Source organism: Antechinus flavipes, chromosome 3 (assembly GCF_016432865.1).
Source record: "Antechinus flavipes isolate AdamAnt ecotype Samford, QLD, Australia chromosome 3, AdamAnt_v2, whole genome shotgun sequence".
NCBI lineage: Eukaryota > Metazoa > Chordata > Mammalia > Dasyuromorphia > Dasyuridae > Antechinus > Antechinus flavipes.
In genome coordinates this window covers 464,498,065-464,524,149 of record NC_067400.1, presented here as the reverse complement: position 1 = coordinate 464,524,149, position 26,085 = coordinate 464,498,065, and the positions used below count along the sequence as shown (strand labels likewise).

Sequence of the window (26,085 nt, the reverse complement as noted above, 5' to 3'; positions counted from 1 at the left end):
CTGACACATTGTTGGTGGAATCGTGAATACATCCAGTCATTCTGTAGAGCAATTTGGAACTATGCTCAAAAAGTTATCAAACTGTGCATACCCTTTGATCCAGCAGTGTTTCTATTGGGCTTACATCCCAAAGAGATACTAAAGAAGGAAAAGGGACCTGTATGTGCACAAATGTTTGTGGCAGCCCTGTTTGTAGTGGCCAGAAACTGGAAACTGAGTAGATGCCCATCAATTGGAGACTGGCTGGGTAAATTGTGGTATATGAATGTTATGAAATATTATTGTTCTGTAAGAAATGATCAACAGGATGATTTCAGAGAGGCCTGGAGAGACTGACATGAACTGATGCTGAGTGAAATGAACAGAACCAGGAGATCATTATACATAGCAACAAGACTATACGATGATCAATTCTGATGGACATGGCTCTCTTCAACATTGAGATGATTCAAACCAGTTCCAATTGTTCAGTAATGAAGAGAGTCCCAGAGAGAGGACTATGGGAAATGAGTGTGGACCACAATATAGCATTTTTACTCTTTCTGTTATTATTTGCTTGCATTTTTGTTTTTCTTCTCAGGTTTTTTTTTTCTTACTAGGTCCAATTTTTCTTGTGCAGCAAGATAACTATATAAGTATGCATACATATATTGGATTTAACATATATTTTAACATATTTAACATGTATTGGACTATCTTCCATTTAGGAGAGGTGAGGGGAAGGAGAGGAAAAGTTGAAACAGATGGTTTTGCAAAGGTCAATGTTGAAAAATTACCCATACATTTATTTTGTAAATAAAAAATTATAATTAAAAAAAAAAAAGAAAGTGATGCCCAAGTTGCATTTTAAAAGGAGCTAGATGCTAAGAAGAGAGAGGTAAGAAGGGAATGCATTCTGGGTATGTCACATGGCTAGAGCCAAAATTATGATAGATCACTTTGACTGCAGGGTCTAGAACAAAGATATGGTAAAGGCAGGTGGACAGGTAGCTGCAATTATCTAGGTTAGAAGACAAAGGCCTGACCGAGGGGAATAGCTGTGTGAGGACAGAAGGGTCAACTTGAAAAATGGGGAGGTAGAAACAACCTGAGTAAGTCACTGATCAGATATATGGAGTGAAGTTGAACAATGAGCTGCAGATAACCAAGATTATGAACCTAAGCCATTGGAAAGATGTGATACCTTCAAAAGAAACAGGGCAGTTTAGAGATGGGGTGGATTCTGGAGGGACATTCTGAAATGTCCAAAAGGCACTTGGTGATGAATGACTGAAGCTCAAGGGAAAAACAATTTGAATATGTAAATCTGAGTCATTAACATCGAGGTGACAATTAAAATACTCAGAAGTTGATAACTTATAACTTCACATATATATCCAATTTTTTTCTTTTTTATCTAAAATACTTTTGATCAATGTTCCTTTCATATGTATAGATTTATTTAGAAGTCTTAGTAATGCTTTCCATTTCTATACAAGTCATTTCAGAATATTTTCAGCATATGACAATTGAGTTAGGCTTTCTGATTCTTGCGTGTGTAGCCTGTTCTCATCTAATTTTCTATTTTTTAAAACAGTATCAAATAGCTGTTCTTTTTTGTTTGTTTTTTTAACAACTACAGCTTTATGTATAATTTGAGGCCCAGAAGTATGACTTCTCCTTCATTTACTATTTTTTTTCTTTTAAAATTTCCCTTGAGGTTCAGCTTTTTTATTCTCTACATGAATGTTACTATTTTGTCTAGCTCTATAATCTATTGGTAGCCTGATGGATATAGTATCAAGTCTATAAATTAAGTAATGCCATTAGTACATATATTTGTTTTTGTCTATGATTCATTTCATCATGTTTGGTAGTTTAACTCTTTTTATGCTGATGAAGTTCTAGGTATACAGGTGGCTCTTATCAAAGAAAAACTGATTATAATAAGGATCATCTCAGCATGAAGTGGGCCTTATTTGAACAAGAAGACATGTTAGCCTTGATAAGAAGTAAGGCCACTTCATCGTGTGGGATGGAGTGAAGAGATGGTAGTAGAAGGCATCTGAGTGACAGGAGATGAAGAAGAGGAAGCTTATGGTAAGCTCAATTTTTTTCCCCTGTAAAATATGAGCCTTAAGAGAGTGGGAAGATTTAAGAAGGGATGAAAGGGTCTGGAAGAGCTATTGTGGAGAATGAGATAGTGAGCTAATAAGGTAAGTATAGCAGTATTGCTCACCAGCAGTGACGGCCCAGTTGAGTTTGTGTAACATAAATTTGTAGTAGACTCAGAATAGTTATGTTATTTTCTCCATTTTTGTTAAACAGGATATGATTAGGAGTGAAGATGGAAAAGGATGAGCTTGGGCTGGGCAAAATCAGCAATATTAGGAGAATCAGGATTCCAGAGATGAGCACTGTGTGGAGTTGAGGTGATTCACCACATGGTTAAGATGGGGAACATAGGAATGAGTGGGTATGCAAGGGATACTCGCTGGGAAAGAACTGAGGGGTCAAGGAATTGGATGTCATGAGATGAATGATGAGTAGGAATTTGTAAGGGAAGGCTGAGAGAAAGATGAAAAACCAATTACTTTTGTTAGATGGGTGAGGGGATTTTGTAATTTTTAAACAGAAATGTGATACATTTATAGGTGACATCAAGGATATGACCATTTTTGTGTATAACTGAGGTGGGGGTGAAGAAGTAGGGAATGGGAAGTGAGTAGGTTGAAGAACTGAGTGGTTAGGGTGTTTGAGAGTCAACTTGCAAGCTGAAATTCTCTAGTTTGAGGAGGAGAAAAAAAATTCTATTCCAGGTACCAAACTCACTGAGGAAGGAAAGGGAGTGACATACGACTGTAGACAATAGGGCCAGAATTTTGATTGAGTAGCAGATATGAATAGCATGAACTTCAAATGAAGAGAGGTTATTGAGTAATGGTAACAAGGGGAAAACCTGGAAATGGCAATAAGGAGTATTTCAATTCTATCTCTATCAGTGAGCTAAGAATAAGTGAAGATGTAGCAAGTACAGAAAAGGGGCATCAGGAAAACTGTCATCTGGGGGAAGCCAGGTTTCAGTGATTTCTAGTAGACAAAAGCATGGAAAAGAAAAAGATTTAAGAAGAAATGAAGTTTGTTGCCTACGGAATAGGCATTCCAGAATCTAAGACAGCAGAACACTTAAGGCTAATTACCTACTAAACATGTGATAATGGTTCTATAAATATATGGTGATACGATGGCTCTCCTCATGATTGGCGCTTGCTGAATGTATTATGATGAGGTAATCAGAGGCAAGGATAGGCAAGGATTGGAGGGCTGAAGGAGAGGGTCAGACTTTCTCAGCTGCAGCATGCTGAGTAGAGAAGACTTCAGACTTCAGAGTTTAGGATCCATTTTTGATGAGCCACGTGGCAACTTGCCTGCCTCCTTCACTTCTTCTCCTAAAGACTAAGGACTTTGACTGATCCTGACTCTGACTGATCCTGAGATCCTCTACAGAGCTAGCCCAGACATTATATATGCCATCCAGCTCATTAAAGTTGAATCCTGGATTCTCAAGTTTAGAGCCTGAAGTCTTTTCTCCTCATCTTGTTGCAGCAGAGAAACTAATCTCTCTCCCTCAGCCCTCCAATCCTTGCCTACGATTATCTCACCACTACACATTCAGCAAGCATGTCAATCATGAAGAGAGTCATCACAATCACCATATGTTTATAGAACTATTATCACACATTGAGTAGGTAATTAGCCTTAAATCCTCTGCTGTCTTAGATTCAAGTACACCTTTTCAGAGTTTCAGCCCTCTATATTTTGTTGAAACTTTAGAGTGGAAGCATTCAAGGGTTTGGGAATAAGGAATTGGGTGGTGAAGGCTTGGGGAACATGGTTTGACTGATGACCTGCAGAAGTTGAGATACTGGGATGTGAAGGGCATGTCCAAGTATGAGAAAGGCATCATTCTTCTTCCCAGTGAAGTTTGGCGCTCAGATTGGAAGCCAGTGCAATATGTGATGAGAGGCAGGTGGCCAGCTAGTCAGATGGAAGGTCTTGCTTCCTAAGTCCCCTTCCCTTCAAAGGCTAGAGATTAGGCTAGAAAAGGGCACAACTGGGGAGGAGGGGTGGTGTCTGATCAGAGAAAGAATTCTCTTTCCTGTAGTTTTCTTCTCATTCTTCCTGCAAAGAAGGGCTACAGAAGGAGGAAGCAGGTTTGAAGTTGGAAGGTAGGCTGCTCCACTTTGCACCAGTTGGGAGATTGGTCTAGCAGGGAGAGGTGGAGTTTGTCTTGTGCTGACACAGATGGAAATCATTGTTTTGGGGTAGATAAAAGATGAGGCAGCCAAATGACATAGAGGACAGAGGGCTGGGCCTGGAGTCAGGAAGACATCTTCCCGAGTTCAAATCCATTCTCAAACACTCACTTAGCTGTGTGACCCTGGGCAACTCACTGAATCCTGTTTGCCTCGGTTTCTCTATCTGTAAAATAAGTTGGAGAAGAAAATGGTAAACCACTTCAGTAATTTTGCCAAGAAACTTCAAATGGGTCTAACACCAAGGAATGGAGGTAGTAAGAAAAAGAAGATAAAGGACACTCTGCCTGATCCCTTGCAGCCTTCACTAGGCAGGAGATGAAAGGTACAAGGTATTCTAGTGAGCCCTGAGGTCCTTTCACTTACAGAGGCTGGCTTTAAAGTGGAAGCAGATAGTTGCAGACTCCCTGTGCAGGTGGAATCCTTTCAGGCAAATGGAAAGAGTCCTGGTTTGGCATCTAGAGAGGATTTTGCCCCATGGTCAGAATTTTCCTCTGTCCTTGACTGTATGATTTGTTATTATTTTTGAATTTTTTGTTAATTATTAATATTCAACCTTTCTATAATCCTTTCCCCTTTGCTTGCCTTGAAATCTCCCCTCTGAATCCATGGTTTCCCACTCTTTCATGTGTTCAATGTCTCAAGGAACTCTAAGTCTCTTTCTTTTGAGGAAGAATGAATATTCTCTCCAAGTACAAAGTCTTTACAGATTAATAACCACTCGATGTTCCCCATCTCTTAAGAATCTCTCTCTTTAATCAAGCCATTCTCCAATTGATAAATGGTCAAAGGATATGAACAGATAATTCTCAGACGAAGAAATTAAAACTATTTATAGACATGTGAAAATATGCTCCAAATCATTATTAATCAGAGAAATGCAAATTAAGACAACTCTGAGATACCACTATACACCTGTCAGATTGGCTAGAATGACAGGGAAAGATAATGCAGAATGTTGGAGGGGATGTGGGAAAACAGGGACACGATACATTGTTGGTGGAATTGTGAATACATCCAGCCATTCTGGAGAGCAATTTGGAACTATGCTCAAAAAGTTATCAAACTGTGCATACCCCATGATCCAGCAGTGTTTCTACTGGGCTTATACCTCAAAAAGATACTAAAGAAGGGAAAGGGACCTGTATGTGCCAAATGTTTGTGGCAGCCCTGTTTGTAGTGGCTAGAAGCTGGAAAATGAGTGGATGCCCATCAATTGGAGAATGGTTGAGTAAATTGTGGTATATGAATGTTATGGAATATTATTGTTCTGCAAGAAATGATCAGCAGGATGAATACAGAGAGGACTGGTGAGACTTACATGAACTGATGCTAAGTGAAATGAGCAGAACCAAGAGATCATTATATATCTCAACAACGATACTGTTTGAGGATGTATTCTGATGGAAGTGGATCTCTTCGATAAAGAGAGCTAATTCAGTGTCAATTGATCAAGGATGGACAGAAGCAGCTACACCCAAAGAAAGAACACTGGGAAATGAATATAAACTGCTTGCATTTTTGTTTTTCTTCCTGGGTTATTTATACCTTCTGAATCCAATTCTCCCTGTGCAACAAGAGAACTGTTTGGTTCTGCATACATATATTCTATCTAGGATATACTGTAAACTATTTAACATGTAAAGGACTGCTTGCCATCTGAGGGAGGGGGTGGAGGGAGGGAGGGGAAAAATCAGAACAGAAGTGAGTGCAAGGGATAATGCTGTAAAAAATTACCCTGGCATGGGTTCTGTCAATAAAAAGTTATTTAAAAAAATAATAATAAAATAAAACATATCTAAAAAAAAAAAAGAATCTCTCTCTTTGTCCAAGGGAGTGTTCTTCAATACAATTAAATAAACGTTTGGCACCTATTATGTATCAGGCACTCCCACCGATGAAACAATAATTCTTCCTCTTCCCCCCTTGTTTCAATCACTACCTTTGCCAAATCATCCATTCTCCTGTAGACTTCTTTTTGAAAAATTAAAGGTATTATTTTCCCTTCCCTACTAACTTTGACTTGATAACCCATTTAATCTTTTTTTCCTCCTTCTCCTTTCTGCCTTTCTTCCCTTCCCATTCTGTCACGTAGTCCTACAAGACACTGATTCACTTGTAGACACAATGCTGTAAGATTTATAATTATGTTTCATTTCTGTTTCCATCATCATTTTTGATTTTACCTTTGTTTCCTTGTACACTTTAAAAAAGAAATCTCTTAATGATCTCTCTGTTGTTATCTTTTTGTCTTAGTTGCTATATTTATTTACTTACCTGGTATTTCTGTTTGAAAAGCAAATAATTTGCTTAGGTCTGCTGATTTTGTAGTAAGGCTTCAAATGCTTTCTTCTTTTCATTATACTGAACTTCTAACTTTTTTTTCATTTTTGGCTACGCTGAGTTTTGATGGCTATGTCATGGATTTCATTTTGAACTCTTGCTCTTTGGAACACATTATTACATTCCTCCTTCTGGTTTCTAATAGATGCATAATGGTCTTGTTACAGAAATTCTTTTTAATTAATAACTTTCTGAATGGTTAATCTGCTTAAGCTCAAGAGCTTTAATTGTGTTCTCTTCAATTTGTTCTTTGCTCCTTCCCCTTCTTCCCCCCATTCCTCTGCATTACTCATTTTCCTTCCTCTTTGTGGTTTTCCTGGAGATTGCATCTGAAAGCCATATCAACTTCCTCACATTCTGGACAATTCATATTTCACTAGCCTTAGTCTCTGTTCCAAGCAATTTTCAAGGGGAACAAAACTGACCATAGCTGGCCACCCTTTGCTTTATCCAATAAGCATATGGTGGATCCATGTACACTCTGGCATCCTGTCCCAGTTTCATATGTTCCTCAGTTCTCTTGAAGGATACTGATGGGCAGAGAGAGATGTCACATTGCAGTCTCATCCAGAGCAACCTGCTGTTTTCTGCAGCACTGGGAAAAGTGAAGTAGGGTAGGCCGAGTCAAGTTCTACTACAAGTCTGTGCATTACTATATTCAATCTTGCTAGAGCCATGGAAAAGAAAGAAGTAGCATTCTCTACCCAGTTCACTGAGTTTTAACCTCATTAGAATTCTTGGTGTCTTAGACCACAAAGACAGCTGATATTGCTTTATCTCTTGCACCTAATTATTATTATGGAGATATTTCAGAGATTGTATGAGAAAAAAATCTAGTCTTCCTCAAGCTTTTTGGTCATGTGATCTTTATTACTTTGAATGGGATTTCTCTATAATTTCTTCTTGGTTTCTGTTATGTAAAAATAATGATGATTTTTGTATATTTAACTTTGTATCCCAATATATTAATGAAACTTAATTATTTCATTCAGTTTCTTTGCTGCTGCTTTCATGTTTTCTAAGTAAACCAATGAGTCATTGGTAAATGAGGATAATTTAATTTCTTTACTGAATAACCTATGATTTTTTTCTGGTCTAACCGTTAGCACTAGCAATTTCTAGAACTGTTTTTTAAAGAGAAAGGGAAGCATACTGTTTTTATCTTTGAATATACTGAAAATGTTTCGAGTTTTTCCCTTATAAACTTATACTATCTCTTGATTTTAGATATATACTCATTATTTAAAATGGGCTTTTTGTGCTTAAAGTTTTTACAGTTTTTAACATCTATCAATACTGTATTTTTGCAAGGTTTTTTCCTGCCTCCCTTTTTTTTTTATACCCAATATGCTATATAGTATACTGTACTGTAGATACTTAATTTATTGACTTTATCTGTTGAAATAATTATGTGTTTTTATGTGAATTATTTTTCCTAATATTAGGTATAATAAACTGTTATTTTCTAGTTGTTGATTCATTTTTGCCTTCCTAGCATAAACATAACACATTCTATATAACATAATACTATATTGCTACAGTCTTTTTTCTTGTTAGAATTATAGTTATACTTTCATGCACTGATATTCATTTGTGAGGCTATGTGGAATAGTAGATGGAAAGCTGTTTGTAGTCATTTGGTCCTTCTATTTTGTCACCCAGATATGTGTATGGTACTTCCTTTCCTCTCCCTATTATCCAATCTCTTAGCTTAACTAACAATGGATTCAGGAAAACTTTCCAGGAATATTTCATTTGTGCTATTTCTTACTTCTATCTCCTAGTCTATTCTGAATTCTACTTTTTATGCATAGGCTATATTCTCTCATGTTCAAACCTTCTTCAGTTTTTCTATTTCCTCATGTTAGGCAGAACTGCAGAAGAACTATATGTGACGTCTTCTCCTCTATCTCATTTTCAGAGGAGATAGATCTTACCTCCTCTCCTCTTCTTCCTATTTGTCTTCTTTAAGTGGAGTTTAAGACTCTTATAAAGACATACCAATTCATGAAGGAATTAATGATGGTAGTCACTCTGTAACTAAGTCATGAAGTCAGTTACATTTCTAGCGATGACAATTCAATCCTCTCCTAAGGCCTAGAGTCCTATTTCTGGATCTATAGTTGCCTAACTACCCTAAGTACTGACTACACATGGTAATTCATGTCTCCTCTGTTGGAGTAGGATGCAATTTTGAGAAAAAAGCACAACTATTACTTGGAGAATGTATTCTTCTACTTACGACTCATTCCCCCAACTAAACCCCATTATAAGGCTCTCATTTCTCTAAAAGGAGTTTTCCTTACAATGATAAGTAGCATCTATCTAAAACCATCAACAAGCATTATATGTAATGGGGATAAACTAGAAGCAGTCCCAATAAGATGAGGAGTTAAACAAGACTGCCTACTATCATCATTAATATTCAGTATTGTAGTAGAAATTTGAGCTTTAGCAATAAGAGAAGAAAAAGAAGCTTAAGGAACTGAAATAGATAATGAGGAAATAAAATTATCACTCTTTGCAGATGACATGATGGTATGCTTACAGAATCCTAGAGAATCAGCTAAAAAACTACTAAAAACAACTTTAGCAAAGTTGCAGGATATAAAATAAAACCATATAAGTCATCTGTATTTTTATGTTACCAAAAGTCCAGCAGCAAGAAAGAGAAATCCCCATTAAAAAGAATTGAATAATATAAAATATTTGGCAGTCTACCTGCCAACTGGCAGAACAATTGGAAGAATATCAAGTGCTCATGGGTAGGCCAAGCTAATATAATAAAAATGACAATTCTACCTAATTTAATCTACTTATTCAGTGCTATTAATCAAACTGCCAAGAAATAATTTTATAGAGCTTGAAAAAGTAATAACAAAATTCATCTGGAATAATAAAAGGTCAAGAATTTCAAAGGAATTAATGAAAAAAAAAATGCAAAAGAAGATAGCCTAGCTGTACTAGACCTAAAGCTATTATAAAGCAGTGGTCATAAAACCATTTGGTACTGGCTAAGAAATAAGAATAGTGGATCAATGGAATAGGGTAAGTTGACACGACACAACAGTAAATGACTACAGTAATCTTATGTTTGATAATCCAAAAGACCCCAGCTTCTGGGATAAGAACTCACTATTTGACAAAAATTGCTGGGAAAACTGGAAAATTAGTATGGTAAAACAGTATAAGTACTGACCAAGGCCTAATATCCTATATCAAAATAAGGTCAAAATGGGTTCACGATTTTTATATAAAGGGTGATATTTTAAGCATATTAGGAGAACAAGGGATTGTCTATCCCTCAGCTCTGTGGAGAAGGAAAGGATTATATAGCCAAAGAAGAACGAGAAAATATTATGAAACGAAAATTGGTAATTTTGATTATGTTAAATTATAAAGGTTTTGTATAAATGAAACCAATCGAATCAAGATTAGAAGTGAAGCAGAAAACTGGGGTTGTGAGGAGAGAAATGTTTGCATCCAATGTTTCTGATAAAGGCTTCATTTCTAAAATATATCATTGACTAAAATTTATAAGCCATTCCCCAACTGACAAATGGTCAAAGGCAATTTTCAGATGAAGAAATTAAAGCTATTTCTATTCATATGGAAAAAATGTTCTAAATCACTATTGACTGGAGAAATACAAATAAAAAAGACAACTCTGAGGTACCACTATACATGTTTCATATTGGCTAAGATGACAGGAGAAGAAAATGATAAATATCAAAGGGGATGTGGAAAAAGTCATTAATACACTGCTGGTGGAATTGTAGACTAATTCAACCTTTCTGGAGAGCAATTTGGAACCATGCCCAAAGGGCTATAAAACTGTGGATACTCTTTGATCCATCAGTATCTCTACTGGGCTTATATCACAAAGAGATCATAAAAAAGAGGAAAGAACCCCCATGTGCAAAAAATGTTTGTGGCAGTCCTTTTTGTAGAGGCAAAAAACTGGAAACTGAGTGGATGTCCATCAATTGGGTGAATAGCTATGGCATATGAATATTATAGAATATTATTGTTCTGTAAGAAATGACCAGCAGGACGATTTCAGAAAGGCCTGGAGAGACTTATATGAACTGATGCTGAGTGAAATGAGCAGAACCAGATCACTGTACATGGCAACACCAATATTTTGCAACTTTTTTTTTTTTTTTTTGCTGAGGCAATTGGGGTTAAGTGACTTGCCCAGGGTCATACAACTAGGAAGCGTTAAGTGTCTAAGGTCAGATTTGCACTCAAGGCAGGTGCTCTATCTACTGTGCCACCTAGCAACCCCGGCAACATCAATATGAAACCAGATCAATTCTGATGGACTTGACTCTTTTCAACAATGAAGTGATTAAAGGCAATTTTAGTCGACTTGTAATGGAAAGAGCCATCCCGCATCTAAAGAGAACTATACAGATTGAAAGTGGATCAAAGCAAAGTATTTTCATCTTTTTTGTTTTTTTTCCCTCTTCTTTTTTTCACCTTTTGATTTTATTTTTCTTGTGCAGCTTAACAAATATGGAAATATATTTAATGTATGTTGGATTGCTTGCTATGGGGGAGAGGAAGGAAGGAGAGGGATTTGCAACACAGGGTTTTGAAGGGGTGAATAGTGAAAATTATCTTTGCATGTATTTTGATAAAATAAAAAGCTATTTTATATATATATGTGTGTGTATATATATATGTGTATATATATACATATATGTATGTATGTATATAGTGTCTGGACTAGCTCGCTAGAGGAGCTCTGTTTCTGTCTCTATCTTCTGTCTCTGAGTGCTCATCTGTGACTCCTCTGTGTCTGAGCTTGAGCTCGAGCACACACATGAGTCTGCTTATTTCAAGTCCTCTCAGCTCTTAAATATCTTTGTACAATTACGTCACTACAGCACACTAAGCATGTGCCAACTGTAGAACCATTATATTACTAATCACACTAAATACTAATAGAGACACATTATCTCATCAATCACATTGAGTAAATACCTTGTTGTAAGTATCCTTCCTTCAAGTATACTTTTCCCAGAGTTCCAGCTCCCTACATATGAATATATAAATACACACACACACACACACACACACACACACACACAAAGGCTCCTGTTTCTCACCAAAGACAAAATGTATCTACCTTATCCTTTCTTCTCCCCAGTAAGGATAATCTTTAATGGCATCTTCTAACTTCCTTATCTAGGGCAATAAGCCTTCTCTCCCATTACAGTCCCTGTCTTCACTTTTTTACCTTACCATCCCTTTAAATTTGCTGAGAGAATTATCCCTTTTCTTCTCACCTCTAGACCAGATGGGAGTGTATTTCCAAGGCTTCCCTGTCTCCTGCCTTTCCTCTTACTACTCAAGCGACTTCCCAAGAGACACTGATAAAACTACTAAAGAAAGATCAGATTTAGTGCATTGAATATTAATTTGGTTCTTCTAACTTCTTTTGATTCTTTACAACTGTTTAAAATAATTAACCTTTTAAATACTTTTCATCCCTTGAGAATCCCTTTGGTTTTTAAAAACCAATTGATCCTTAAAATTTTTCATTCTTTAAACCATAGCCTAGAAACATGATAGTAATAATTTCATTGCTTAGTGTTTTCTAGACAAGTGTGCTTGTTTATCTGTCTTATATTTCTATATTTTGGAGTGTTTGCCAGTAGAACAATCTGCTCATGTGTTGCTCTGCTTCCTTTCTCCACTAAAGAATGTTTCAGGGGCAGCTAGGTAGTGCAGTAAATAGAGCACCAGCCCTGAAGTCAGGAGGACCTGTGTTCAAATATGACCTCAGACACTTAACATTTTCTGGCTGTGTGACCCTGGGCCAGTCACTTAAGCCCAAGTGCCTCAGCAAAAAAAAAAAAAAAAAAAAAAAAAAGGTTCAAATGTCCTTTGTTGAAGGTCTGTCTTTTTTTATGTAACAACTAGCATTTATTTAGCACTTTAACATCTGAAAACGTATTTTATAAAAATTATGTAATTTTATCTTTACAATAAACTTGCAAAGCAGGGGCTATTAGTTTCAGTTTATAGATGAGGAAATAAGAGGGAGACAGACAGCTTCATACAGCTAGTATATGTCTGAGGCAGGATTAAGTTCAGTTTTTCAGAATATTATTTTAGGTTATCTCAAGTTCCTTTGCTTTTTGAAACAGTATATTTTGATCTTTTCTCTAATTCCTCACGGCTGTGGAGCAATCCTGGCAATTCGAATTGATCTACATCATAACTTAAGTTCTTTCTCTTGGATGCTTTAAAAATTTGTTTGGCACTTAAATTCTGAAATTTAACTACTACATGACTTGGATTTTCAAGCAAAGGGATTTTCTCTGATGTTAATTTATGGATTTGATCAATCATCATTTTCTTATCTGTATACAAAAGCTCTGAGAAGTTTTCTTCTATTATTGACTAATACTATTCTCATTTCAGAGTTTATGTTCTACTGGGAGATGATTCTTAAGTTCTCTCTATAGATATGTCTTCAAGATCTACTGCTTTGACTTAGCATAATTTAGAATTTGTGCATGATATCAAAGTTACTTTTTTTTTCTTCAGCCAATTTTTCTTCTTTCATATTTGAGTTCCAAACCTATCATTCTCGTTTTCAGAGTTTCTATCACTTTAGGGAGATTCTTAATTATTTATTCTAAGTTGTTTACTTTGTAGTTGTTTTTATTAGATTTAGGAGCTGATTTCTGACATAATTTTCATGTTTATACCTTCTTTTATAAGCTTAATAGATTTTTAAAACCATTCTGGAGATTTTTACTGTTGTTCTCTAGTCTTTGGGAAAGCTGCCAATTATTTTTCGTTGAGGACTTCTGGTTTATTTTCCTGTATGGTAAAATACTTATTCAATATGTTAAATCATTTTTGTACATTTCTCTTCATTTTCCCTCCTTTTTATGACTTATTTTTGGAACTAGGCTTATACTTAATCTTATACTTTCATATACTTAGTTCATATTTATTCCTTTGTAGTTTTTGTCTTTCAAATTTTCTGTTATAGTCCAATTTCTCTTAGACTTCTTCCCTCATTCTTTGTCTCCTACTTTTCCATTGCAATATGGCACATCTTTACTTTAAATGGATCCCTCAGCTTGAGATGGGGTGGAGGAAGGGAATTTGCATTTATATAGAGCTTCCAAAGTGTCAATCACAGTGCTAAATACTTTACAATTATTATCTCATTTGATCCTCAAAAGAGCCTTGGGAGGTAGGTGCTGCTATTAAATTCCCCATTTTATAGAGGAGGAAACTGAGGCAAATAAAAATTAAAGTGACTTGCTCAGGATTATACAATGCTAGTAAATATATGAGTTCATATATGAATTGAAGTCTTCCTGACTCCAGACCTAGCACTATATCCATTGTGCCAACTAGTTGTCTCTGCATGGGCATTGCTACATTCTCTGAATTGGAATGGAGAGCATGAAATCATAGCTTTAGAACTTGAAAGAGTTTTAGAGATCATCTTGTCCAATATTCTCACATTACAGAAGAAGAAATTAAGCCTGAGACAAGTTAAGTGATCTGTTCAAGACTATATGGGTAAAAAAAAAAAAAAAGACTATATGGGTAGTAATAGAGCCAGAATTTGAATCTAGATCCTTTGACTCCAAATACAGTATTTTTTGCCAACTCCATCCTATTGTATACTTTCAATTTATTTACCTGTGTCCTGTGCTGTTGTGATGTGAAACATTAGTTACCAATAATTTTTTCTCTATTACCCTTTTTGGGATGGAAAGAAGGAAAGAACAGCTTGTGAATTAACCATTATTTCACCTAGATAGTACAAGATGAATATAAAGCATTCTCTATGTTGTCTAGGTTATAAAAAGGGTCTGTGCATTATTATTACTGTTGTTACTGCTTTATTCTTCATTTTGGAAGAGGAATGTGACATGACATTAAGGAGGTGATGCCATAACATGCAAATAAATTGGATTTAAATGAGAACTGGCTGTGCAAAGTCATCAGCTTTACTTTCTCCTCCAGAGACATCTGGGCCCAGTGACAAGATATGGATCTGGAAAATTGGAGGCAGCCCTGGATGCAGCAGGAGACCTTAACCTTTTTAAGTTAAAGTCTTTAACAAGTTTCAGTTTGACTGAGGCAATGCCCAATCAATGCTTAAGGCTAGGTATGAAATGATGCAGAAAATGGCCTCTTTTACCCAGCTAAAAAAAAAAAAAACAAACTACAAACCAATCTGAAAGGAGAAGATCCTCAGGGTTTCTGGATAAAACAGATGTGTCCTAAAATATGTCCTTATGGGCTGGTGACAGAATATGGCTGTCCCCTAAGGACATCTAATCTGACCATTCTTCCCAGAGACTGGAAACTAGAGTTATTAGTCCCTTTCATATCAACACAAGAAATAAGTATCAGTGCTTGTCCAAATGAAATTCTCAATCAGTCTGAAAACATTCCAAGTCTTCAAGGACCTTACTCTAGAAAAGGAACTAACTTACTTGGGATATAAAGTACTTTGAACTTCTTGAAATATAATTGGTCAGTCTTGTTTATGGGTCAGGAAATGTTTATAGTTCAGATAATGCTAGATGCTGGAGTTAGACACTATAGACAAAGGTATATCCTAAGTCAGTATGGAAATTTATAAGGCCTGGGTGATTAGGAAGTTATTAGTGCATTTGATAGGAATAATGAAAATGACAGGATTTTATCTTAAAAGATAAAAGATAAAGATAAAATTTTCTTAAATTAGATGGTTCTATGGCAAGTTATATTTGTAAATAAATGTTTTCAATTAATTGCCACATTTTCACTCTAATTTACTTTTTCTAAAGAGGCTACGAAAAAAGTTTGTATTTTTAAGGATATTAAAGATAAAAATTTAAATGTCTGGCCCCATAAAAATATAATGGTTAGGTAAAAAATGTTTAAAAGATATTTTGGCTCTTCAGATTTCTTTTATTTACTTTTATTTTTAGCAATCATTAATCCTTTTGTGTTTGATTAATTGGAGAAAATATTACATAAAATCAGAAGAAAATATATTCACCAATGAAAAATCTTTTCCAACAGAAAAAGCAAGGAACACTTGGAAACATCTGTGCTGTCAAGAATAGATTGAAAAACAATACCCATGGTAATTAAAAATGAATTTTTGGTAAAACTACAGCTGTATTTAGTTTTATACTCAATAATCTTAAACTCTAATCTAATTACAAGAGTATTTAAAACATGTTCTATCAGTGTGTACTCTTGACATATGGAGAATATCAAAATTAGAAGCTTTTTTCTTAAGTGAGTTAAGCAGGAACATTCTCTTTAGAGAACTGTGGATTTGTAGTACAATGAATATTCTTTATATTAAAAAGTTTAGTATAAGATAAAAGCACTGGGCAGGACAGTTTAGTGGAAAAAGCAATACATTTAAAACCAGATGACCTGGATACAAATCCCAAGTCTGATACATAATACTATGTGGATTTTGTGTTCAGTTATTCAGTCATGTCTGACTCTTCATAATCTGTGGACCATAGCATTCAAAGTCCTTCTATTCTCCACTGTATCCTGAAGTCTATCTAAGCTGATGTTTGTTGCTTCCATGACACTATCTATTCATCTCATCCTTTGCCAATTCTTTCTCCTTTTGCTTTCAACCTTTATACCAAACATCAGGGTATTTTCCAATAAGTCCTGCCTTCTCATTACATGGTCAAACTATTTTAGCTTCTTACCACCTGGGACAAGCACTTATATTTTTCTAAGTCTTAGTTTCCTTATTTTTAAGATACATAGTTCATACTAGATGATTTCTGAGGACATAAAACTTTAAATACTCTAGCTGTCTTCCCTTTCACAGTGAAACTCCTTGAAAAAAGTTGTTTATACTTAGTAACTTGAATTCTATTCAGTCGTTGGTCTCTTGCAATCTGATTTCCAACCTCATCATTCAATTGAAATTATTCTTTCCAAAGTCAAATCGCCTAATACTAGACAGCCTTTTCTTAGTTATCTTTCTTGACCTCTTTACAGCATTTGACACTGCTGATCATCTTTTCCTCTTGGAAATATTCTTCTCTTGATTTTCCTGATTCATTTGATTTTGTTTCTCTTCCTGCCTGTTAGACTGCTCCTTCTAGTCTCTGCTCAATAATCATCCATACCTCACTTTTCCCTTTGCTTGTTCTTCTTTTGTTATCTTCTTCTCTTTCTTTCATCAATTAACAACTATTTATTAAGTGTCAATTAGGTACCAGGCTCTCTGTTAGACAATGGGAACAAAGACACAAGAATAGAATACTTCCCATTCTTACTTAAGGAGATTATATTCTATAGGTGAACATAGTATGGATTATATATAATATGAGCTAAGTACCAGAGGGTAGAATAATTCAGAGAAAAAGAATATGTGCTGAATGGAAAGATACAAAATTAATAAAACAAGATTCCTCTCTTGGTAACAAGGAAAGACAATTTTTCTAATGATGGTTGATATAATATTTGAGATGTCTTCCAACATTTTTTGTTTGTTTCATCAGCAAGCAGGATGATAAAGAGTGGGCCAAAGGTGGCAAAATAAAAGACAGAGTATTCAAAGTAATATGATTGAATAGAATGTGACAAAGGATGGTTTCCTGTAGGAATAGGAGTTAGTGAAACTCTACTAAAAGGCAGGACTCAAAGCAAGTGGGGAAGTATGTAATTTTTAAAAATGTTTTTACTACCACAAGGTAGAATTGGGAAGGAGCAAATAAGTGATTAAATTAATCATAATATGAAGTTTTGAAACCAAAGGTATATACTAAAGAAGGGAAAGGGACCTGTATGTGCCAAAATGTTTGTGGCAGCCCTGTTTATAGTGGCTAAAAACTGGAAATTGAATGGATGCCCATCAATTGGAGAATGGCTGGGTAAATTGTGGTATATGAATGTTATGGGATATTATTGTTCTGTAAGAAATGACCAGCAGGATGAATACAGAGAGGCTTGGAGAGAGACTTACATGAACTGATGCTAAGTGAGATGAGCAGAACCAGGAGATCATTATACACTTCGACAACGATATTGTATGAGGATGTATTCTGATGGAAGTGGATTTCTTTGACAAAGAGACCTGAGTTTCAATTGATAAATGATGGACAGAAGAAGCTACACCCAAAGAAAGAACACTGGGAAACGAATGTGTACTATTTGCATTTTTGTTTTTCTTCCTGGATTATTTTTACTTTCTGAATCCAATTCTCCCTGTGCAACAAGAGAACTGTTCAGTTCTGCAAACATATATTGTATCTAGGATATACTGCAACATATCTAACATATATAGGAATGCTTGCCATCTGGGGAGGGGGTGGAGGGAGGGAGGGGAAAAATTGGAACAGAATCGAGTGCAAGGGATAATGTTGTAAAAAAATTACCCTGGCATGGATTCTGTCAATATAAAGTTATTATAAAATAAAATAAAATATTAAAAAAAACCCAAAGGTATAACAGGGTCAGTATGTAGCAACAGATCTTTATTTCTGAGAGAGGAGCTGAGGATGTGAAAGGTCAAAATAAGACATGCATATAATGAGATTTCTTTATTTCTTTGAAGAAAAAAAAAAACAGGAGTACCTTACAAAAGTAACTAAAATTACCCTATTAATTTTTTTTTAATTACACCTGTTCTTTAGATGGTTGAGGAATGGGATGTCTGAGGGTAGGACACAAAATCTGTACAATGCAGAACTTTCTTAGCTAAACTGAAAGGAGAGCTCTGCCCTCTGAAATCTTATTCTATTCCCTTAAAAAGACATTGCATAAGTGGTTATCCCATCCAGCACTGAGTATCTCTTTTCTCATCCTTAATTATATTGGGCAGGGAGGAAGAATAGCCATACTTCTTCCTTCTCGTTGCCACTTTCTGAATTTTACTCAGCTACCTCTCCTCTTTGCGGTTCAGTCCATCTGACTGTTATCACTTTAGCCTAATTAAGATTGTATGATTGTTGGCCATACTCCCTTTCTAAAGGAGTTTAGTATGTGGCTCAGTGTCTTCCTCTTTGTCCTCATATACTTGGTACTTCAATATAAATGCTGATAATGATCCTTCAAGCACGCTGGATTCCCAGCTCACTGATCTCTTAGACTCTCTTGACTGGAATTTTCAATCTACTTTAGCCACACCCAGGGATGGTCACCATTATCCCTAAGTACTCTACCTCCATGATCTAGAACTCTGATTCTAACTTTTTATCATTCCATACCTGCCTTTGCCTAATGTCTTTGTGCAGTGGAAAAAGTGCTGGGCCCTAAATCGGGAAGGCCTAACTTCAAATGTGGCCTCATATACTTAGTATGACCCTAGGAAAAGCATTAAATCTGTTTGCTATGCATAGTTTTTTTTTCAATTGTAAAATGGGGATAATAATAGCACTAACTTACAGAGTTATTGTGAGAATAAAATAAGATAATATTTTTAAAGTGCTTAGCATTGTACTTGGCACATAGTAGTGCTATGTAAATCCTTACACTCCCCTATTCCACTTTTCTCCTCTCCCCCAAACTTTACTATGTCCTCATGGCAATCTTTAGGCATTCTAGACCTTCATATATTCCAGACCAATTAGTCAGTCAAATAGCACTAATTGCCCCCTATGTGCTAGGCACTGTGCTAAGCACTGGGGATACAAAGGAAAGCAAACTCCCCAAATCTCAAATTCCAGTTCCAGATTAGAAGAATAATTCAGTGGCTACCATCACCCATTTGGCCTCATCTTCTTCGCTCTGTAATCCTGACCATAGGAGCACATATCTGAGTTCAAAGAGATCTAAGAAACTGGTCCAATCCTCTGATTTTAGAGATGAGAAAAATGAGGTCCATGAAAGTTAAGAGATTTTTGTTCAAGGCCTCACAGGTTATAAGTATAAGAGAGACTAGGCTGAATCTGAAAACCAGATCCTTTGATTCTGAAAATATTGCTTTTTATATTATGTCACAATATGTCCTCTAAATTTTCCCATTTCTAGAGAGGTTACCCAGTCTGCAACTTCAGTTATCCTTGATTCCCTCTGCCCTCATATTCAATCAGTTGTTAATTCTTGTCACTTTTACATTCACAACAGATCTTATATTTTTGTCATCTCCCCTTAAATGACCACTATCCAAGAGACCTTCTTCTATAATGAATAATATATGATTAATCAGTTCAAGAGGGCAACTAGTGTAATAGTGGACAGAATGCCAGGCCTGGAGTCAAAAAGACCCAAGTTAAATCTGACCCCAGACACTTACTAGTTGTATGGACAAATCATTTAACCCTGTTTCCCAAAGTTTCATCTATAAAAAGGAGCTAGAAAAGAAAATGGCAAACTACTCCAATATATCTGCCAAGAAAACCCCAAAAAGGGTCACAAATAATTGGACACAATTGAGAACAATTAAATAACAACAATCAATTCAATATGTTCTGAAGTCATCCAACTGAATATTACTGAATTCACACTCTTCCATTTTATCCAAAATGATATCTAAAGTTTAACACAATGTGCACAACACTGTTAGATGCCTAAGAAAGCACAATTGCTTAATATCTGAAGAAGTTATACTCTAACTGGGAGATAAAATATGTGCATACATGCAACAGACATATATCTTTGAAAAAGACACAGTTTTTACCATTATGGAGCTTATGGCATAGTGGAGGAAGGATGAAATATGATACATATATTTTTAAGATCCACAATAAGTACATGAAGATAAGTGGCTTAAGTGAGAAGACCATTATCAATAGAAAGGAGAGTTTTAAAGAAGGGGTATATTGTGATTTAAAAGATGGGTAAGAACTCAACAGGTAAAGAAAGGAAAGAAGGGGATAAAGAGTGAAAATAGAAACACAGGATGATGTAGTATACAAAATGCTGGATTTAGAGTCAAAGAACATGAATTTGAATCACAGCACTGAATTTTCCTACTTGTGTGACTTTGGCCAGGTCATTTCAGCCCTGTGGGTATTATTTTCCTCATCTGTAAAATGAAGGTGTTGAACTAGATGACCTTTAAGGTTAGCTGGTGATGAATGTGAAAGGGCAATGAAGAGATGTAAAAATCTGAGAAAGAAGAGATCACTTTCAACAGGGGAAGTAAGGGGAAACTTCATGGAGGGAGTGGCATCTGAACTGGGCCTTGGAGGAGAGAAAAATTTAAACAGAAAAAATATAGAAAGGTATTTCATAGGCAAAGATACTGACATTAAAGGAAGTAGATAGGATAAGCTCAAGGATGATTACTTTGTTGTAATTCAGAATGAATGAAAGAAGTAGAATGAAATCAGGCTAGAAAGATAAGTCTGAATGGTCTTTATGGCAGGCTTTGAATACCAGGCAGTTTAAATTTTATCCAATGAGCAATGGCAAATCACTGTAAGTTTTTAAGTAATTGGTAACATGGTTGAATTCCATCATAAACATACAAGATGCATTATGGGAAAAGCTATATACATTTTGCACAAAGTACATTTTAATAATCTCTAGGAAAAAAAGAGGTAAATACAAGTTGCAGAAGTTAAATACTATTTTTTGGTTATGACTACATACCTGGAACATTGTTTCAGCACTTGTAGTTCCCCTCAGATCATCCTGTTTACTAATAATCTTCTGAAGCTAAAAATAAATTATAAAGAGTGAGTTTGAAAACAATTTCCCAATTTATAAAACTGATAAATGACAAATTTTATTTGTTTGTAGTTTAAACTACAGTAATTTATTGCTTATTATTGATTATATTAAATTCCAAATCAATTTCTTATTCATGTTTTTCTGTGTACTTTTAGAGTACATTTTAGCTTTCTTTCCTTCCAAGGAAAAGAGTTTAATTACACAGTAAAACAATAATTTATAGTTTGAATCAGAGTGTGAACTATCTTTTTGTAGGCACTGCAAGATGACACATTTTAAATTCTTGATCATAATTATAATAATTCAAAGTTTATATTTCAGATTTTGGAGCTATACTTTACCTGAATTTTTCAAGTTTCAAATATTCATTTGTAGTAAGCTCTCTCTATATAACAGCATATATTAAAACCTACCTTTCAAGGTCATTTGTAATAATCCTCAAATGGACAGCAAAAAAGAACAATGGATTTGTGATTAAATTGGCAAAAGAAAAACCACTAGATTAAAATCAATTAGGAGAAGCTTCTTAACTATTTGTCTTTGGATGACTTCTTTTTTTTTTTATTAATGACTGTTTTTTGGGGTGTTTTACACTGATATTATCATCAGAAACATTTTTAAACAAAAACAAAAAGCATAATAAGGCAATGGTACCTGTAGAGTACCACTGCCTTTTTGTGATTTTTTGTTTTTTTATTTTTGGTGTCTTTTTTTCCTTCATATGTAAGGAAAACAGATTTTTAAAAGAAGTTTTTATTTGTTCTTGTTTTTAATATGAGAATCACTTGACCTTTCTGAGTTCTTCCACCTCACTGTCTCCTTTTTTGTCTGTTCTTCTTTTCTTTTTCCTAATCTCCTTGTTGTCTTTTGTTGCCTGGAAGGTACTCTCTCCCTGCAGACTCTTCCTGGCTTCAAGTTTTTAGAAAGTAATGCTATTTTTTAAAAAACTAATTTGGGCTAATTTGAGGAAGATAAATTGGAGTGAAGTGAAAATTTCATTAACATAACATTTTAACTAGATGCACTTTTATTAATGTTAATTTCACAAAGGAGGAGGAGAGTAAGTTAAATATTTTATACAATATTTTGAAGTATTTTAAATAGATAAGAATTAATCTTAACAGCCATATTCTTTGTTTCAATACAGCAACTGCTGCTAAAGGCTTAGATCACAGCATACATAATTGAAATAATATATGATTGAGAATGAGATTCTGGTTATATTTTTGGCTTTGTCACTAATGAGCCATGTGACCATGAAAAAAATCACAATTTCCTTGGACTTAAGTTGCCTCTTCTGTAAAATGGGAAAGTTGGATAAGATAATCTCTAAAGTTCTTTCTATATGATTCTATATGCTGGAACCAAAAAGTAGTCATTAATACCTGATATTAACTTTGAAAAATGATTCCAAGAGAATAATCCTGAGATCTGTGCCTGGTCCTATGTGAGTTAACATTTTTATCAGGAACCTGGATAAAGGCATATTTAAAAAAAAAAAAATTCTTTCCCATCATTTATTTATTTATTTATTTTGCTGGGGCAATTGGGGTTAAGTCACTTGTCCAGGGTCACACGGCTAGGACACGTTAAGTGTCTAAGACCAAATTTGAACGCAGGTCCTCCTGACTTCAGGGCTACTGATCTATCCAACTGTGCCACCTAGCTGTCCCAGCATAAGTGTTTTTTAAAAAGGTTTTTTAAAGATCTAACAAGTTTATAGATAACATAAAACTTAGAGGCATAGACAAAAAGCATTTATGAAGCACTTACTATGTGTGAGGCACTATGTTAAGTGTTTGGGTTACAAAAAGAGGTAAAAGACAGTTCTTACGCTCAAGAGCTCATAATCTAATGGGGGAAACAACAAACAAACAAACATGTAAAAACAAGTTATACATAGAATAAATAGGAAATTAAAAAATTGAAGGCACAAAAATTAAAAGGGGTTGAGAAATCCTTTCAGTAAAAGATGGGATTTTATTTGGAATTTGAAGGAGACTAAGAAACCCAAGATGTCAACATGAGAACAGGGATTGTGCCAGAAATTGGGGAACAACCAGAGAAAATGCCCAGAGTCTAGAAAAGGAGTGTCTTATTTATGAAGGTCATTGTCACTGGAATGAAGAGTATTGGGAAGTAAGGTGTAGTAAGACTGGAAAGGTAGGAGGGGGATAGGTTGTGAAGAGCTCTGAATGTCAAATAGAACATTTTGAATTTGTTCCTGGTGGCAAATAGGGAGCTACTGGAGTTTATTTAATAAGGTAATATAGAAAGAAGGAAACAAAGAAATAAAAAACCAAGGAGCTGTGTTGCCCAATTGATCAGTTCAATTATGTCACCAGTGAGGCAGCTCTTCTCAACAGTGATTGCTGTTTGTCCTTCATTCTCAAAGAAGACCATGACAGCAGGGAGCTGATGCTATGCCATGTAACGGAGTTGGATTTATTAAGAGAGGGCTGAGTAAAGTTACTAGCCTTTCTCTTCCAGAGCCATCTGGGTCCAGTGGTCTGATACAGATCAGGATTACTGGAGATGGGCAGAGCATGGGCCACTTGCACGGAGGCGCGGTCCATGCGCTCTGGGACTACAGCGCTGAGTTCGGGGACGAGCTCTCCTTCCGGGAGGGCGAGCCCGTGACTGACCTGCGCTGCGACGGCCCCGAGGAGACCGACTGGTGGTGGGCGACCCTGCGGGGCCAGGAGGGATATGTGCCCAGGAACTACTTTGGGCTGTTCCCCAGAGTGAAGCCCCAACGTAGCAAGGTTTAGGACCCCGACCACGTGCCAGGAGGAACCGATGCTGAGATGAGGAGCTAGGGGGGATTTCTCCCCGCTTCCTGCCAGTGGCCCAGGGAAGGGGACGAATTTGGATCCTGCCTTTGAGAGGGGAAGGGGCTCCCCAGAACCGGCCCGGAGACCGCCGTCCCCCTCAGCCTCCAGCCACATGCCCAGAACATCAGCATCAGCACGGGGCTGACAGGACTGCGCCAGGTCAATCAGCTCTGCCCCAGCTTCCCCAGCCCCCTCAACCCCCCAAATAAAAATTCCCTCCCCCATGCACACGGCACCAGCCTCGAATGAACTCTGACCTATGCTGTCCTCTGCTCCCCTCCTCACCAGCAGCCTGGGGGCTGGGGCACAGTAACCTGCTCCCTCCTTCCCCCCAAGCCAAGTGCCACAAGTCTTGTCCGAGCTGTTTGTAATTAAATAGGAAAAATAAACCTACTTTCTAATGAAAAAATTAAAAAATAAAAAAAGGATTACTGGAGATGATCTAACTTAAACTGGTTAAGATCTCTTACTGCCACCAGGGTCATCTTCAGTTTTCTCGATCTATATTTATATATATCCTGTGACTTTATGCATATCTCAACTATTATTCTTTCTTTATTAGCCATTTTAGCCATTAAATTGGAGAATACCTATAAATCCATAATTTTTTTTAGTATCAAATGAGATAATGTATATAAAGAACTTTATAGTCAGCTATTAGAAGTATTTGGTTTCCTTCACATTTTCTAGTCTAGTACTATCACTCAATTAACAAACATTTTATTAAATACTTAACTCTGTGTCAAGTACTGTTCTAAGCTAGTAGTCAAAATGTGATCTACAGATATTTGAGGGGTCCTTAATAACATATTAAGATGTTGTGAAGAATAGAGAATCCCTTCCTTAAAGGAGCTTATGATCTAGATGGATGACAAATACATACAAAACACATGATAGAATACTAACTGATAAATTCTGGAGTCATAGTTATAACATGGTTATAAGGCTCAATAAAAGGGAAAGAAATAGTAGTGGGCTGGAATAATAACAAGACTTAATTTTTCTTGTTTTGAAGTTATTTTAGGCTCTTTGTGACCCCTTTTGGGATTTTCATGGCCAAGATACTGGAGAAGTTTGCCATTTCTTTCTCCATCTCATTTTACAAATGAGGAACTGAAGTGAACAGAATAGAGTGACTTGCTCAGGGTCATGGAACTAATAAATATCTAAGTTCTATATGAACTTAGTCCTTTCTGACTCCAAACCTGGAGCTCTAGCAATTGTTCCACCTAGCTGCCCTTAAGCCTTTATCGAGGAAGTAAAATTTGACAGATGAATAATGGAGAGTAGGCTATAATGAGGAAGTAAGGAAGAAAATAGTAACTATAAAAGAAAAAGAAAAAAGGGGGTGGTGGATGTAGTGGGGAGTGGGAGATAAACCTAAGTGGTAAAGGCAGGATGTGTTAGGGAATAATAAAAAAATAAAATTAAGCTGGGAAGAGCTATATTCTTGGGGGACTGATGGTAAATGAAGAGAAAGAAAAGCATATATAATCCAAAATAAGAACAATTAACTTTTTAAGGGCTTGTTCCAACTCCCAGTGATAGGAGCTGCATAATTTGAACACTGAAATCCTTTAAAGCAGGTATTGTAGTATGAATAAATATAATAAAACACACTAATTCAGATGTACTTTGGAATTAGAACAACTCAAAAGTTTTCTTATTATTTATAAGAAAAAGGCTAACTAAATTAATAGTATAATTAAGATCGCAGAGAGACAATTTAAATGTAATTTAGAAACCAACTTTTTAAGACAAAAAAAAGTCACTGTATAATTTGTTTACAATTAATATTTTTACTGCAAATATCTAAATTCTGATCTAAACATTAACTTTAGAATTCATTACTCTGTGTACTTAAAAATAAAATAATTGTATTTCTTGAAAAAATATTCTAAACTTTGGATATTTTACTTTAGACTACTTTTTACCAATTATTGTACTTAATGAGGTTTTGTGGCAAATTCAAATCT

General features: G+C 35.7%; 1 protein-coding gene across 1 annotated transcript in view; it reads right to left on the bottom strand.

The window, feature by feature from the left end:
* MICU2 (mitochondrial calcium uptake 2) overlaps positions 1–26,085 on the bottom strand; it is a 170,239-nt gene that overhangs the window by 14,834 nt on the left and 129,320 nt on the right. Inside the window, exon 7 of the mRNA XM_051990680.1 lies at positions 21,195–21,260. Within this exon, the coding sequence (XP_051846640.1) occupies positions 21,195–21,260 (66 nt within the window). The remainder of the gene's footprint in view (positions 1–21,194; positions 21,261–26,085) is intronic.